A 16,580-nucleotide genomic window follows, 5' to 3' on the forward strand; every position below is an offset into this window, starting at 1 on the left:
AGAAACACAGGATTGCGCTTTTGCATCAAGCAGCTTGCAGCACTATTTCTTTTTGGAGTGCGCTCTGACATTTAAGAGAGCCACATAAAAAGCCAGCAAGAAAGACATCTGACAGGTACCCCTGGTGTGGGCCTGAATCATCAGACATAGTCATTGCCCCTTCCCCTCACTCAGAATTTCCAAAAGTGGAAGTGAAGTCGCTCAGTCGTGCCCGACTCGTTGTGACCCCATGGACAGTAGCCTGCACCAAGCTCCTCCATCCATGGGATTTTCTAGGCAAGAGTACTGGAGAGGGTTGCCATTTCCTTCTCCAGGGAATCTTCCCGACCTAGGGCTCGAACCCAGGTCTCCCGCATTGTTGACAGGCGCTTTACCGTCTGAGCCACCAGGGAATCTTAGAGAAAACTGGAAACTATTATAATGACGATGCGTGGCTTGATATGCCCCTGTGTTTTTTCCTGAGGGGGTGGAAAGAAAAATGTGTTTGACAGACCCAAGTTTAAGTCACTGCCTGTGGTCTTGGGCAAGAGCTTATTATCTCTAAACAATGTTACTTGTTTTGCTTGAAAAAAAAATGAGGTCATTAATGGTTGTCCAGTGAGTGATTTATGGATATTGATTATGGTATTTGTTTTCGTTTGTATTTGGGGTTCATGAGGCAGAAACCACATACATAACCCAATGAAGAGCTCTGTTATAAACACATATGTGAAGCATCCAAGGACCCCTTAGATGTCTGACGGCAGCGGGCACATGGGGCTAGGTGGCACCACAGGTGGAGAGTGGACTCTTCCATCCTTGATAATTCAGCAGTGAGGTGTGTATAGCTGGCCCTGGTGGAAGCTGTTGGGCTGGCTCTGCGAGCCAGCTTGGTCCTGGCTTTTGACATCCTCTCTGGTTACCAAGGTGTTCTCTTGATGCATGTTTCCCAGTTCATAGGTTCTGAGATCCAGTTCTTGGACCAATGGGCTCCTGCTCAAACTAGGAATGGTGACTCCTCCAACACTGGGTCCAACCGCTGGTACAGTCAGCTGGCCAAGAGATAGGAAGTTATAAATGTGGCCCCCGGATGCACCCCCGTCATCAAGGGCAGTGGATGAAGTCCCTTAAAGAGGGAATAGGATGTCATCTGTGAGGGCCTGGGTTCTGGACTTGGCTTGGATTTGGGTCCTGACTTTGACAGTTTCCAAAGATGAGACTTTACGCAAGTAACTTGTTGAGCCGAAGTTTCCTCACCTGAAAAGTGGGTATGATAGTTCATACTTTGTAGGAGTGTTGTTGAGTCTTAAATAACAAAAGGAAAATGTTTATCCCAGTTTCTGCCCCAAATGAAGCCCTCAGTAAATGCTGGCTGGGTCCATTTGAGGCGGAGGTGCATGGGCAGGCACCACGAAACAGGTCTGATGTAGCATAAAGGTGCTTCGTTACCACCTCGTCACCTCCTCTCTGTGCTGAGATAAGCAACGCTGACCCATCCCCCCTCGCGTGGGACACCCCTCCTTCATGTTTCCATCCTGAAGGTGGCTGGCTTCCTCCACGATCTCGACTGCATGCCTCCCTGAGAAAGCGGGGCTCTATAACGTCTTGGCCCTTATAGAGGCTAAGCCCTTATATAAGGCTCTATAAGTCTTGGCCCTTCTCTCTGGCACTGAGTAGCTGCCTCCTCGTTTACAATCACTGCCCCCACTTCGTGCTGGATGGAAACTGAAGGCTGCCCTACGGAGCAGTGCGACAGGCCTCGGCTGAAGCCTTGTCCAAGGGGCTGGCGCGTTTACACAACTGCCAAGTCATCTCTTCTGCCAGTTCTCCATCAGGGTCTTGGGAAATCATAAGTTTTCACATGGAGGATATAACACAGTGAGCTGAAATATGTGTGAAATGAGATGGAGTGTTTGATTTGGCACGTAGAAATTCCTTTTATTGTTATACAGTGATGCTTTATTTATTTGATTGTGTCGGAAAATGGGCTATTTCACAGAAGCGAAGCTTACGGATAGCTCAAGTTTTCCCATTTCAGCTCTGAAACGATTTTTCACTCTCATTTAATGGCAATCTTCCCAAAATATATCTCACACTTCAGCCTTCTTAATAGAAGACACAGATATTATTGTTATTGAATACGTACTTTTTATTTGGCACAATGCTTGACTCTCATCAGTTTTCCCAGCAACTTGGTGATATGGGTGCTCTCATAACCCCCACTTCACAGATGAGGAAACTGAGGCTTAGAGAGGTTGAACAACCGACCCAAGGTTACCCAGGGAGAAGTCGTGGAATTGAGACTTTATTCAGCCACATTATTGGAGAACATTTTGGTTAATAAGTGGCCCTGCTGCTGCTGCTGCTGCTGCTGCTGCGTCGCCTCAGTCGTGTCTGACTCTGTGCGACCCCGTAGACGGCAGCCCACCAGGCTCCCCCGTCCCTGGGATTCTCCATGCAAGAACACTGGAGTGGGTTGCCATTTCCTTCCCCAGTGCCTGAAAGTGAAAAGTGAAAATTGAAAGGGAAGTCTCAGTCGTGCCCGACTCTTAGTGACCCCATGGACTACAGCCTACCAGCCTCCTCTGTCCATGGGATTTTCCAGGCAAGAGTACTGGAGTGGGGTGCCATTGCCTTCTCTGATAAGTGGCCCGAAGGACTATTAAACATCCAAACAGGACCTTTGGAAGTCTACACACACATTTCAGAAGGGTGTCCACGACTCTGAGCATCCCTTGGCTGTTTTCTAAAAGGCGTTAGTACTCAACCTGGCAGCACGTGTGTTTGAATATTCATGAATATTCCTTCATTCAATGTATGTTGCTTGAGTACCTACTATGTTGCTGTGGGTATGAGGCATGCCAGGTATTCTGGGAGCCAAGAAGTGTGAGGCATGCAGCTGTCTTCAGAAAGGGCACACGTCAGAGATACTTCGGTGGGAGGAGTATGTGAATCTTGCCTCATTTGTGGCTAGAAAACCCTTGAGAAAAGTCCACCTTTCAAGGAAGTCACCTCCTTGCCCCTATCCATTGCTTATGGGTGAGACTGACAAGCAGAGACCAGAGGTGGTAGGTGGACATCCATGTGTCCTTGGCTCCAGAGAGGCCGAGGAAGAAACGGACAAGCTGTGTTTAAGAAAGAGTTCAGGGTTCTGCTTGGGAGAGAAGCTGTGGTCAGAGGCTAACAGGCCTTGCGCCAGACCGAGGAGTTTGGTTTCTCCAACCCATGTCTTCCTTCAATGGCAGCTTGTGAAAACAGGAAGTACATTAGAGCCACATTTGGTGCAAAAAAATAAACGGTCATGTATTTCACACACACGCTTTCTCACTTCATTCCTTCACGGGTGTCAAATGCAATTCTCAATTGTAGCTCTTAAAAAAAAAATAGTTTGGAAGATTAGCAGCATCATTAGAATTAAGTATGTGGATTTCCAAGGCAATGACTTTGATATAGTTTAATGATAACTTTCTTATTTCAAAAGTAATATGTCTATAGAGAATACCAAAACATTTCTCTCAGCCAGAGACAACTCAGGTTTGGAAACAGACCTCTCAGGCTCCCCACACCCACTGGCCTTTGGCCTCTTTCGAGCCACCGCCCTGCAGGTGCACCCAGCCTCCTCTCATGAGGGCTCGCAGTCACCATTACGGCTAGCCTTTGTGTCACGGCGCTGGTGTAAGTCTATGAGCTGGTTGAAGGTGAAAGTGAAAGTTGCCCAATCATGTCTGGCTCTGCAACCCTGGAGTTCTCCAGACCAGAATACTGGAGTGGGTAGCCGTTCCCTTCCCTAGGGGATCTTCCCAACCCAGGGATCAAACCCAGGTCTCCCGCATTGCAGGCAGATTCTTTACCAGCTGAGCCACAAAGGAAACCCAAGAATACTGGAGTGGGTAGCCTGTCCCTTGTCCAGAGGATCTTCCCAACCCAGGAATGGAACCGGGGTCTCCTGCATTGCAGGTGGATTCTGTACCAGCTGAGCTACTTGGGACAGTCTTTTTGAGACCTTTTAAGTTAGATCTTTTTTTCTCTTTCTTTTTCATAGATTGGTGGGTGGCCATTATGTCTGGCTGCTTTCTGTGTTTCTTCTTATAAGCTCTTCCTAGTATTTTTTTTACCCTCAATTAAGTGCTAGAATGGCTAATGACCAGGCTGGTCAATACATTTTTAGAGTTAGAGTAAGGAGGCTGTGAGTGGGGACAACGAGACTCTCTCTTGAATTAGAGCGTGAACGCTGCAGACGCCATTTGAAGGGCTGAGAAAGCATAAGTTGTCTAGAGAGATCATTGTTTTGCTTTCTTGGTGACATCTAGCTAAGTAACATTACTATTAGACACATTTTTCCAGAAAGTTAAAACAGAAAGAGAGGAACTGGGGGAGGAAAGGGAGGGAGGGAATGGGAAGGAAAGAAGAGTCCAGCCAGTGCGTTCTTTCCATCTCATTGTGAATTTCTCTCTTTTCACGTTTGCTGTTTACAGTGGTTTAAACTTCATTGACTTGATGGTGCGCCAGGGGAATATCGACAACCCTCCCAAGACCCCCCTGGTGCCAGGATTTGAGTGTTCTGGGATTGTTGAAGCCCTCGGGGACAGCGTTAAAGGATTTGAGGTAATGTTTTGACTTCTGACTGGAAGGGTGATACTTATCTGGAATCTATTGAAATAATACAAGATTAAACAAAATATTATGCAAAATGCGTTTGAAATCATCTATGTGTCTTCTTATTTGCTTTTTAAAATTTATTTCAATTGAAGGATAATTGCCTTATAGTCGTGTGTTGATTTCTGCCATACGAGTGAGTCAACCATAGGCACACACATGTCCCCTAACTCTTGCACCGCCCCCAGCCCCGCCCGCCCCGCCCCTCGCAGAGCATGGCCTGGAGCTCCGCATGCTGCCAGCAGCTCCCATCAGCTCTCTGTTTCACACACGATGCTTATAAGTGGTAGGACTTTCCCAATGTCTCATGCCTTTCTCAGGGACCATCTTGTTACAACTCCTGGCAACAGTCTGGTGAAGTGGCCAGGGGAAACCTTAGCATCCCCTTTATTCACTTTATAGCTATTAAAAAGATTTTTGAAAAGAAAAAAATTTTTTTAAAAGATTAAAATGAATACAACTATGGATTTGGCCGCGGGTTAACCAAGCGTACACCCCTCCTCTCTCTACCTGCGGCTCCCATTTCGCCATCACATCAGGCTCAGAAGTTAATTACAAAGTGCAAAGGTTGGTGAGAAATAGCCTCTGTGTTTTATAATTTGGTGCCTTTAAATATCTATTTAACCAATGCATTTAAGTGATCACTTATAAGTCATTATTTCAGACATTGAGAAAGGGGATTTTTGGATGAAAAATTTAAAGACAAAGGGTAGAGGTATCTGACAATGAGACAGAATTGGCTATGGGTTGGTGGCTTGGGGAATAAGACAATCTACAAAGGGTTATTATATGATTCTGTTTTTGTACATGTACATAACTCCCAATATCAAAATTTTTAATCACTGAAAAGATACTTTTTACCATGCAAATCAAATAGGATCTGGTCTATAAAAACTGAAAACCTATGGGGAAATCAAGTACACAAAACTGTGGTAGTTGAGAGCAAGAAATACCATTGGAAATCAGGCATAAGAGCTCTCACTCGACTTTAGTGTTTCCTCATGGAGAGACAAAGAGACCTCACACCTGAGAATCCACCATACCCGGAAACATGGGCAAGTTACTGTTTTTTCAGCCCCATCACAACCCTGCAAGGTAAAGATTATTATCCCTTCAGAGATGAAGTTCAAAAGGGTTTGGTAGTTTTCCATGAGGTCAGAATGAGAGCAAGTAGAAGGTGAACCTGAATTCAGACCACTAGAGAATTTTGACTCTTCCCACAGTCTTTACCCGTCCTCCCCACCTGCAAATGCGGCATTGGATGGTTAATACAGGAAGAAAAAGCCTGTAAAAGGCAATGCCAAAATCCCCTTGGAATCAATTTTGAGCCTGCTGCTTGGTCTCAGTGCCTCAGAGCCTCAGTATACTTTGAAAATATCAATATGCTCCAAATTCGTTATGATGAATGTCTGGACACCTCAACCAGCTCATCTGTCTTTTTGTCAGTGGTTTCCAGATAACACGGCAGAAAAATGTTCAGAGAGAAGTAGTTGTGCTTTTTCTTTTCTTCTCTATGACTTTACATTTTCTGTCCCCAGGTAGGCAATATAACCAGAGGCAGCACCGTCTCTCCCTGAAAATGCTGCGTATAAGAAATACAATCTGTTCTTCATTCCCCCATGTGGTCCCAAAGGAAAAGATCATACCATTTGCTCTATCAATCCTGAGCACTGGATAAACAACCCACCATTTTAGGGATGGGTTGACCTTGGTTTATAGGGAGGAATCACTGTGCTTGATTGTATATATTTTCCCTCACGTATGATCTTTCTTTTGCTAGTTAGCCCTTGCTTGCTTATTGTCAGATTGATCCATCATATCTCCTCCACCCCTCCTCCAGTACTTTCAGCTGCACAAACAAATAAAAGAAGCCACCTACGGGTTTCCAATCAGGGCGTGACTGGGGAGAAAAACCAATACTAATATGCCCTCTATACGTCTGACTTAAGATTTTCAATCATGTTGGAGATAGAATTCCAGCACACACAGCAACACCCGGAACAGCTAGCTCTCTTGGCTTGATCAATTACAAGGAAGCCTTGAAAAATTATTGCCGAGGGCACTGCAGAAAAGGAATCATTTGGGCTTTGTTGCCCAAAACTAATTTTTTTCCCTAACAGAATCAAATAATGAGGTGAATTAGATATTTTTTAAAAAGTCTCCCACCTCTGGATGCTGAGATTAGGGTTTATCTGACGGCTGACCCCCTTTTTGACATTTTGATAATGAAATGAGAGGCCTGGGGCGGTTAGCCCTGCCGGGATGGCTTGACCATTACTTTCAGGGTGGTCTAGGTGGTATGGCCATCACTGTCAAGGTGGTTGAGATACTCTTTGCCCATACTCTGTTTGCACTGCAGGTCACCAGCTACTCTGTGGTGTTATGATAGAGCTTTAGGTTCGCATGACTCTGAAACAGGAGGATGCCAGTATTAGAGCTGCACGATCCTCTGGTCCAAGCCGTGATGTTCCTGACATCATCCTTTGATTCTCAATGCTTCCAAGGATTGGCACTCACTGCCCATGAGACAGCCTCTCCCACCCATCAGTTTCCTCATTAGACAGCTCTTCCTCTGCTTCATGAGACTCAGTGGGTCAGTAATTAGCTTTTGATCATTAAACTGTGAATTCCATGGGAGGTCACTGATTGTTCTTTGCTCAGTTTACATGCACCATGCCATGCAGGTTGCTTGCCTATTATATTATTTAATCTCATAAGGACCCTTTCCTAATATTAAACCCGTGTAAGAGCCAAGGAAACGGAAACTTAAAGACCTTAGACTAATACTCCCAGACTTGGTAGGTTTCCCATTGCACACCCGTATATAACTCGGTGTCTTCTTTGTAGCACTTAGGTGTAATGAATTAACTATTTTATCTGGAGGCAGCCTTGCTGTGTTCACATCCAGGTCCAGCTGTTCTCAGCCTCGCTGTGTTCACATCCAGGTCCAGCTGTTCTCAGCCTCGCTGTGTTCACATCCAGGTCCAGCTGCTCTCAGCCTCGCTGTGTTCACATCGAGGTCCAGCTGCTCTCAGCCTCCATGACTTTTGGGTCAGATCAGTGATGTGACCTTCTCTTTGCTTCAGTTTAAGTGTCTGCAAAAACCTCTCATTGTTCATCTGTAATATGGAGCTATTAAAAAAAACAGTCTCACAGGAGGCTTTTGTTGTTGTTTGTTGAACAGAGGTAAAAGAGAAAGGCTAAACTAGAAGAAAACAGTAGAATCAATTACTTAAAAAAAAGTAAACTAAAACACAGATGCATGAAAGCCGTTAGTTTGCTGAGAAATCACTATGACTGCAACAGTTTGAATATTGCACTGAAGAGTCACAGTACAAGCCTAACATCAGATAGCAGAATGGTTCCATTGGACTAGCACTTGGCAGCTCTTATAAGCTGTTTGTGATGGTTTACTGTGTATTTCCCTTAAATAATGATATGTTATGGGGGCGGGGAACTTAGCACACGATTATAACCACTTTAAAAGGAAGACCACTTTTTTCTTTTCTGCCTGGTGTCTGGCTATGTAAACCACTGATTAAAAAAAGAAAACCACAGTCTTCAGCCCTGCCTCCTCTGATCAGGAGGTAAAACACGTGACAGCCTTAGGGTGACGTCTGCCGTGTAATACGTGTGCAATAAAGGTTGGTGGTCACTCCTCACACCCGCTGGCATTCTCCTATTTCTCTCTGAGCCTGGTTGCTTTTATTCAATTCCCTGCACTCAGATTTACATGACTTTTCTGACGCACCACGTTTCACATCTAATGCCATCGGTAATCCGGTGCTAACCTTTGATGCAAATACTGCAGTGAACTGGCCTGGTAGGGAATCAATATGGGCTGGGAGAGAACCAAAGAGAGGAGACTGACTCCAAGCCCTGCCCCTTTGACCCTCCACATCCTGAGACAGGGAGATTAGATGAGAGGTCGGATTGGTAATGTGACCTCCTGACACTCACATTCCAAGGCCCGCAATGGTGCACGCTGTGTATTTATGCTCCGGAAGAGGGATGGAGACTGTGGCTTCCATGGCCTCTGGGAAGCTTGCAGAGATTTGTTCAGAGCATCCAAAAATGCCTCAAAAGGCAGGTGAGGGGAAGGTGTGCACATTTTAGGGTTTGAGGTTTCTTTTTTTCCCCCCTGGGAAGGACTGTATAGTTTTCGCTAGATCGTTAAGTGTATCTGAGAAATCTCTCAGAAGAGACTAAGAACCTCACTAACCCCGTGCTTCCCTCTCGCCAGATCGGGGACCGTGTCATGGCATTTGTTAACTACAACGCCTGGGCAGAGGTGGTGTGCACACCTGTGGAGTTTGTCTACAAGATCCCCGAGGACATGAGCTTCTCTGAGGCTGCTGCCTTCCCCATGAACTTCGTCACCGCCTACATGATGCTCTTCGAAGTCGCCAACCTCCGAGAGGGGATGTCTGTGCTCATACACTCGGCTGGCGGCGGCGTGGTGAGTGGGCTGCTGCGCGTCCTCCTCCCCGAGGTCAGGGTGGAGAGAGTGGAGTGACACGCGGTTGATGATGTTTCTTTGTGAGCTGTGTCCATTCCTAGAGATGATCTCTGTGGTTCTCCTGAATCTCCGATGCATGGCAGAGTTCGTATAGACGAATGTGTTGGGGTTAATGGGAGCCTCAGAGATGGTTTCTCTGGAGTTTGGAAAGATCCCCTAGATGGTGTATCTCAGTGGTGGACTCTGTAGAGAAGCACTCACTCTCAGTCTTGGCATCCCAGTGAACTTTCATGTCAATCACTGTGAGATGCTCCGTAGGTCATGTACAACTAACATTATCTGAAATACCAAAACGGCGGATGATTTACTCTTTATAAGTTGCCACAAATCCGTGATACTTCCCAGATTAATGGTGTCCTTGTTCATTTGTGTTCTGAAATATTTTCTTGAGTGGCAGGGAGGTAGATGGAGATTGTACCAGCACAGCGGGAATGACACTTTAACCTAAGTCTACCCAGGAGAGTGGTTGCTTGTAGGAATGTCATCTGTAAAGTGTGTTTTGACATGGGAGGAAATAAAGGAAATTAAAATTGGTGCCCTGGAGCTCAGGCATGGCAGAGATTTCTTTCATGGTTTGGCTGGATCTCAGTACCAGTCACATCATATGTACTGCCTGCCTGCCCCATGGCAAGCACTGTGTTCCCCTGGGTGTCTTGGGGTTGGAGGAGAACTCTCACCTTTGAGAATGAGAGGTGCTTGTGCTGAGTCACTAAGTCATGTCTTGACTGGGAAATTCCATCGACGGAGAGTGAGAGATGTCACTCATTGGTTCAGCGACTGTGCATTGAATACATACCACGTCTTGGGCTCTATGGGGATAGAGATTAAAAAGAGAAGATCTGGATACACTATCCAGTAGGGTGTGAGAGGTTCTTGGTATTGAGGATTCTGTCATTTTATGAACTCAGAGATGAACTCGTAGGTTGTGTATATCTTAAAGGTTTTTTCATTGGTGGTTCTACTAAGGTTTTTTTTTTTTTTTCTTTGTAATCTTGGCTTTCTACAACTACCAAAACCTTATATACTGTAAAACTCATTTCTGGTTTTCCTTTCCAAGAAGACAAGCTCACATACAAAGATATGAAGGCATAAAACTTCGGGAATGCCTTTAAGAAGAGTATCTTCAATCACTTTAGCAAATTTGCCGATGTCTTTTGACCATGAGTAAAGATACAGTAAAAGTTAAATATCCCCCAGAAAAGAAATGGATCTCAGTGCCAGTGAATCTATTAACAGCAAGCAGGCCATTTAGAACGCTAGCATTTATGAGCTCGGTGTGCTCGGCATGTGAAGTGCGGGAGACCTGTTTTCCCTTTTATCAGCCTCAGTACCAGGCTTTTCAGTGGAGCTGGATTCAGTTCTGCTGAGAGTCTGTGTTGAAACATCGGCATTGACATTGTTTGGCTATATGTTTTGATTTTTTGTTTTTCATTTGACTTTGTTCATCATGGAACCAAGAGAAATTTATCAGGGACCTGGGTCTCACACAAGAGAAAAAAATGTCTTGGGATATAACAGAAGTTCTTACCATGCCTTATTCTGGGCTCACAGACACGAAAGGACTAAACTCTGAACTAAACTAAAGGACAGTAAGAACTAAAATGTGAAACAGGAAGGAACTGGGGAAAAGGGACAACGAGGGTAGATAGCCAATGGTGCATATAACGCAGGCTTTGGCGTCTTACAGCTTTGCTGAAGGTTCTTGGCTTCCTAATAGTAGGTTGTGCAAAGGGGGGAAAATGATCAGCCGTGTGCACTCGTGTTCATTTGGTGGAAATAAACCAGTCACTAGGGAAACCATAACCAGTACTGGGCTGTTGTTTGTTAGTTACTTTGTTTTTGGCCAGGCCCTGCAGGTTGTGGGATCTCACTTCCTCCACCAGGTATCAAACCCATGCCCCTGCAGTGAAAGCCCAGAGTCTTAGCCACCGAGCCACCAGGGAAATCCCAGTGCTGGATTTTAAGACCAGGGAAAATTATCTGTCATTTCTCGTAAGAAATGTATGCTGACATGTAATGAACATCCACTCACAAAACAGTTACAATAAATCCAACTTCTTCTGTGATGCTGTTTCTTATGATGTGCTTGTTATGTAGTCTAATAGCACTAAGTAAAGCAAAGTTTCGTGAAAGTGAATAGCCTGGGGCCAAAAGGATGTGGTCTGGCTAAACCCAAGGACACTTGAAGGGTGGGGTTGGACTGCCCAGCTCTCAGGTGCTTGGGTCTCTAAATAGCATTTTTCCCAATCAAGATTTGATGGGTGGTATGTGGCATGGGGGCTTCCCAGGAGGCACTAGTGATAAAGAACCTGCCTGCCCATGCAGGAGACAAGAGACACGGGTTCGATCCCTAGGTCAGGAAGATGCCCTGGAGGAGGGCATGGCAACCCACTCCAGTGTTCTTGCCTGGAGAACCCCATGGACAGAGGAGCCTGGTGGGCTATGGTCCATAGCGTCACAAAGACTCAGACGTGACTGAAGCAACTTGGTGCACAGCACAGCTGTGGTAGGCAGGGTGATTCTCTGTCCATCCCTGACTCCCCCTACCCCACCCCAGACATCCACGTCCTAATCCCTTATACAGCAAAAGGGATTGTGCAGATGGGGTTAAGGAAAGGACCTTGAGATGGAAAGACCCTTCTGGATTATCCAGGTGGGTCTGATAAAAAGAGTCAGAAGGAGATTCAGAGATGTTACACTGCTGGCCTCAAGGATGGGGGAAGAGACCATACGCCAAGGGATGTGGGCAGCCCCTCAATGCTGAAAGAGACAGAGAAAGGGACTCCCCTGGAGCTTCCAGAAGGAACACAACCCTGCTAAAACCTTGATTTTAGCCTCAGGCAACCCATTTTGGATTTCTGATCTCCAGAACTGCAATATAAAACCTCTGTATATAATGTAATACAGACTGCATTGTTATATATCCTATTACAATATAAAACTGGCAGAATAAATTGGTTTTATTTGTTTTTAGCCACGGAACTAGATGGTAATTTTTTGTAGCAACAATAGGAAATGAATTCCTAGAGCCACTTTCTCTGGGTTGCTTCCCTTTTCATGGTGAAAAGCCAGTAATAAGTCACAAAACTAGGACTCACACCCTCCTCTGGCTGATTCAAGCACGCTTCTCTTTCCACTCAACAACTCAATCATTCATTCCTTCATTTATTCATTCATCCAACACGTATTTGTCTGTCTTCTACTTTAGTGCCGGCTGCAGACATTTCTAAGAGCCAAGAAGGCTGTGACCTGGGCATATGGTTTCCAACTTGGTGATGATCAGATGACAAAGCAGATTCACCCTAATCAGGATAAAGCCTCCTAAACTTACTTCATATAACGTGTGCAGCCCTCATGGTACCAAGATTTCTTCTGTCTGACTTTATCAAAGGCTGTGAAGCAGAATTTGCAGACAGGAAGTGAGAAATGCCAACCTAAACGTGATTTGGAAAGAAACCTCAATATCATTTAGGGACATTATTCAATCCAGAGCCAGTCACTTTCTCATCGAAATTGCCCAAGAGTCTCCCCTGCTCTGTCCGATCTCTGAAGATGCTGTTGACTTCCTCTGACAGTAGCAGAGTCGGATGGTCTGAGAAGATGGCACACCTAATCAAATCTCTGCGTGCACTCAGTCACTCAGTCATGTCCAATTCTTTGCAGCCCCTTGGACTCTAGCCCGCCAGGCTCCTCTGTCCATGGAATTTTTCAGACACGAATACTGGGTTGCCCACTTCCTGCTCCAGGGGATCTTCCCGACTCAGGGACTGAACCACTGTCTCTTGCATCTCCTGCGCTGGATTCTTTACCGCAACTGCCACCTGGGAAGCCCCAATCAAATCTTTGTTAGTCGCCCAGTCGTGTCGGACTCTTTATGACCCCATGGACTGTAGCCCACCAGGCTCCTCTGTCCACGGGATTTCCCAGGCAAGAATCCTGGAGTGGTTGCCATCTCCTTCTCCAGGGGATCTCCCTAATGCAGGGATCAAACCTATGTCTCCTGCATTGGCAGGTGTATCCTTTGCCACTGACTTGTTACTGCTACATCGTAAATGTAAACACTTGTGAACCAAAACGCTGTTGCAAGCCACTTTTTATGGCCTAGAAAACATATTTGCTGAGCTAAGGAGAGTCCCATCCTTGATTTAATCTCAGAAAAAAACAATCACTCCTAGGGAATCTTGTAAATTTCAGCCTAGTAAGCCATATTTGGCGGTCTAGCTCATGCCGTCCCACATTTTGAATATTGTTCCAAGTTTCCTCTCTGCATCTGGTGTGCATTGTTAGTTGAATGAGGCCCCCTCTTCAAGGCCCTGTGGCCGTTTCACCCATACCCTGCTCCATTATCCCACGGTCCAGCTATGCCCAGTCTGTACTCTTCGGCACCCAGCTAGAGGGCACGTGCGTGAGGTCTCAGAGCCAGAAGGAGACAAAGACACCCAGTTGTGTCCCACACCAGCTGTGTACCAGGGTCATTGTAGACAGAATTCATGTAGCCCTCGTAACAACCATCCCCGAGGGAGAGTACGTAGCAGTGAAGACTTCAGACCATGTGTTCTAGAGCCAGATTCCCTGGGCTTAGTCCCAGCTCCATCTTCCAACCCCTCGGAGAGTCGACTTTCTCATTTGTAAAGCAGGGTGACACTATGGCCAGCCTCAGGCGGTACCTCTGAACTTGAAGCAGTATTACTTGCACATAATAAACACCCAGTAAAAATGAACTATTGTAATTTCCCAGATCCAGAGTTTCAGAGTTGTTTCCAAGCCCACAACCGTTTTTAGATGGAAGGATCAAATCTGAACTCGGAATTCCGGGGCCAGGAACTCCCCCATCCATCGCCCTTGAGATTGCCCCATAGAGGCGGCCTCAGAACTCTCTGCACCACCCCTGTCTTCTGTCTGCCCCTACCCTATGCCCTGGATAAGAGGGTCTACACCATAGCAAGACCTCCGAGTCCCCAGGGGCCTGCAATACTTGGAAACGGAATCTCTGAAAATTTTAAGAGGATAAAGTGCCTCTGTCATATCCTTGAATATCCATGTCATATCCATGAATAATAGAAGAGATAATGATTAACTGTATCTCAGCCATCAGCAGGAAGGGCTGTGGCCTGGGGACCCCCTGGGGTGTGTAAGACCCACATTCTATAACCACTGACCCTGAGAAACAGGCCCTCAGACGTGTCGTGGCACCAGGCCCCACCTCCCTGCTTCTGAAAACCTCTGATGCTGGCTGCCACTGCCTGACTTTCACAAGTCAGCAATACACCTTAGGTTAAGAAAAACATATCTAAAAACATTTCTTCCAAGCTAGCTCTATGTCTGGATAAGCCTCACTTGATCTTTTAGTTGCTTTTAACTCCTTTATAGTAAGTCATGAGTGAGCCAAAGAAACTATCTTTATTATAAACATTATAAAGGTTAAATTTGGCCTCTGAGACAGAGGCTTCATTCACTCAATATTCGCTGAACATATATATCAGATCATGAGGGGATAAGAGCTGAAACAGAGTTTAGTAATTTCCATACAGTGGCTGTGAGGTAGATACTGTTTCATCCCTGTTATACTGAGACACAGAGAGGTTCAGGTACCTCTTTCAGGTCACCCAGCCACAGAGAGGATGGGCCTGCGTGTGTACTTGGGTCTTTGAATATAGAGCTCATGTTTTTTTAAGTACTGGGAGGCCATGTGCAGAGAAACCCATCTTCTGCTTAGAATGAAGTGGAATGGATTCCTCTCTGTGGGTTTTGCTGTTTGGCTTCCCCGCCACCCCAGGAGCTGAAGACAGCCTGGGGGGTTACTCAGGAGAGTTGAGCTATCTTCAGGAGGAGGAGGGAACCATGTGTTGATACAACCAGCCTTTCAAGAGGCAGGCAGATTTAGTGAAGGAGCTTCTCCTCTTGTTAATTTCCCAGCTAGAAATAAGCTCTAGGCTGCTGTGTCCCTGAAGGCAGGGATAGTGCGAACTCCTCAACACCATATCCTGAGCACACAGCCCAGTGCCCAGTACACTGGGGTTACTTGCTGAGTATTTATAGAGGGAATGAAGGAAGAAAGGGGCAGCAAGAACGAAGGGGGAAAGGGAGCATTTACGTCAGTTATAGAGACAGTTCAGTTCAGTTCAGCTCAGTTCAGTCACTCAGTCATGTTCGACTCTTTGTGACCCCATGAATCGCAGCACGCCAGGCCTCCCTGTCCATCACCAACTCCCAGAGTTCATTCAAACTCATGTCCATCGAGTCGGTGATGCCATCCAGCCATCTCATCCTCTGTCATCCCCTTCTCCTCCTGCCCCCAATCCCTCCCAGCATCAGAGTCTTTTCCAATGAGTCAACTCTTCACACAAGGTGGCCAAAGTTTTGGAGTTTCAGCTTTACCATCAGTCCTTCCAATGAACACCCAGGACTGATCTCCTTTAGAATGGACTGGTTGTATCTCCTTGCAGTCCAAGGGACTCTCAAGAGTCTTCTCCAACACCACAGTTCAAAAGCATCAATTCATTGGCGCTCAGCTTTCTTCACAGTCCAACTCTCACATCCATACATGACTACTGGAAAAACCATACCTTGACTAGACGGACCTTTGTTGGCAAAGTAATGTCTCTGCTTTTGAATATGCTCTCTAGGTTGGTCATAACTTTCCTCCCAGAGAGTAAGCATCTGTTGATTTCATGGCTGCAATCACCATCTACAGTGATTTTGGAGCCCAGAAAATTAGCCTGACACTCCTTCCCCATCTATTTCCCATGAAGTGATGGGACTAGATGCCATCATCGTAGTTTCCTGAAAGTTGAGCTTTAAGCCAACTTTTTCACTCTTCTCTTTCACTTTCATCAAGAGGCTTTTTAGTTCCTCTTCACTTTCCGCCATAAGGGTGGTGTCATCTGCATATCTGAGGTTATAGATATTTCTCCTGGCAATCTTGATTCCAGCTTGTGCTTCTTCCAGCCCAGCGTTTCTCATGATGTACTCATACAAGTTAAATAAGCAGGGTGACAATATACAGCCTTGACCTCCTCCTTTTCCTATTTGGAACCAGTCTGTTGTTCCATGTCCAGTTCTAACTGTTGCTTCCTGACCTGCATATAGGTTTCTCAAGAGGCAGGTCAGGTGGTCTGGTATTCCCATCTCTTGAGGAATTGTCCACAGTTTATTGTGATCCACACAGTCAAAGGCTTTGGCATAGTCAATAGATCAGAAATAGATGTTTTTCTGGAACTCTCTTGCTTTTTCGATGATCCAGCAGATGTTGGCAATTTGATCTCTGGTTCCTTGCCTTTTCTAAAACCAGCTTGAACATCTGGAAGTTCACAGTTCATGTATTGTTGAAGCCTGGCTTGGAGAATTTTGAGCATTACTTTACTAGCATGTGAGATGAGTGCAATTGTATGGTAGTTTGAGTATTCTTTGGCATTGCCTTTCTTTG

At 45.7% G+C, this 16,580-nt stretch overlaps 1 protein-coding gene and 1 non-coding gene across 2 annotated transcripts in view; one reads left to right on the forward strand and one right to left on the reverse strand.

The window, feature by feature from the left end:
• VAT1L (vesicle amine transport 1 like) overlaps positions 1-16,580 on the forward strand; it is a 169,663-nt gene that overhangs the window by 25,626 nt on the left and 127,457 nt on the right. The window contains exons 2-3 of the mRNA XM_069552395.1: positions 4,455-4,584; positions 8,879-9,094. Of these exons, the coding sequence (XP_069408496.1) occupies positions 4,455-4,584; positions 8,879-9,094 (346 nt within the window). The remainder of the gene's footprint in view (positions 1-4,454; positions 4,585-8,878; positions 9,095-16,580) is intronic.
• LOC138419838 (small nucleolar RNA SNORA15) lies at positions 8,049-8,206 on the reverse strand. Its single transcript, XR_011249095.1, has one exon. It is a non-coding gene; the product is annotated as a small nucleolar RNA SNORA15 (small nucleolar RNA).

This window comes from Ovis canadensis, chromosome 14 (assembly GCF_042477335.2).
Source record: "Ovis canadensis isolate MfBH-ARS-UI-01 breed Bighorn chromosome 14, ARS-UI_OviCan_v2, whole genome shotgun sequence".
In the NCBI taxonomy this organism is placed as follows: Eukaryota; Metazoa; Chordata; class Mammalia; order Artiodactyla; family Bovidae; genus Ovis; species Ovis canadensis.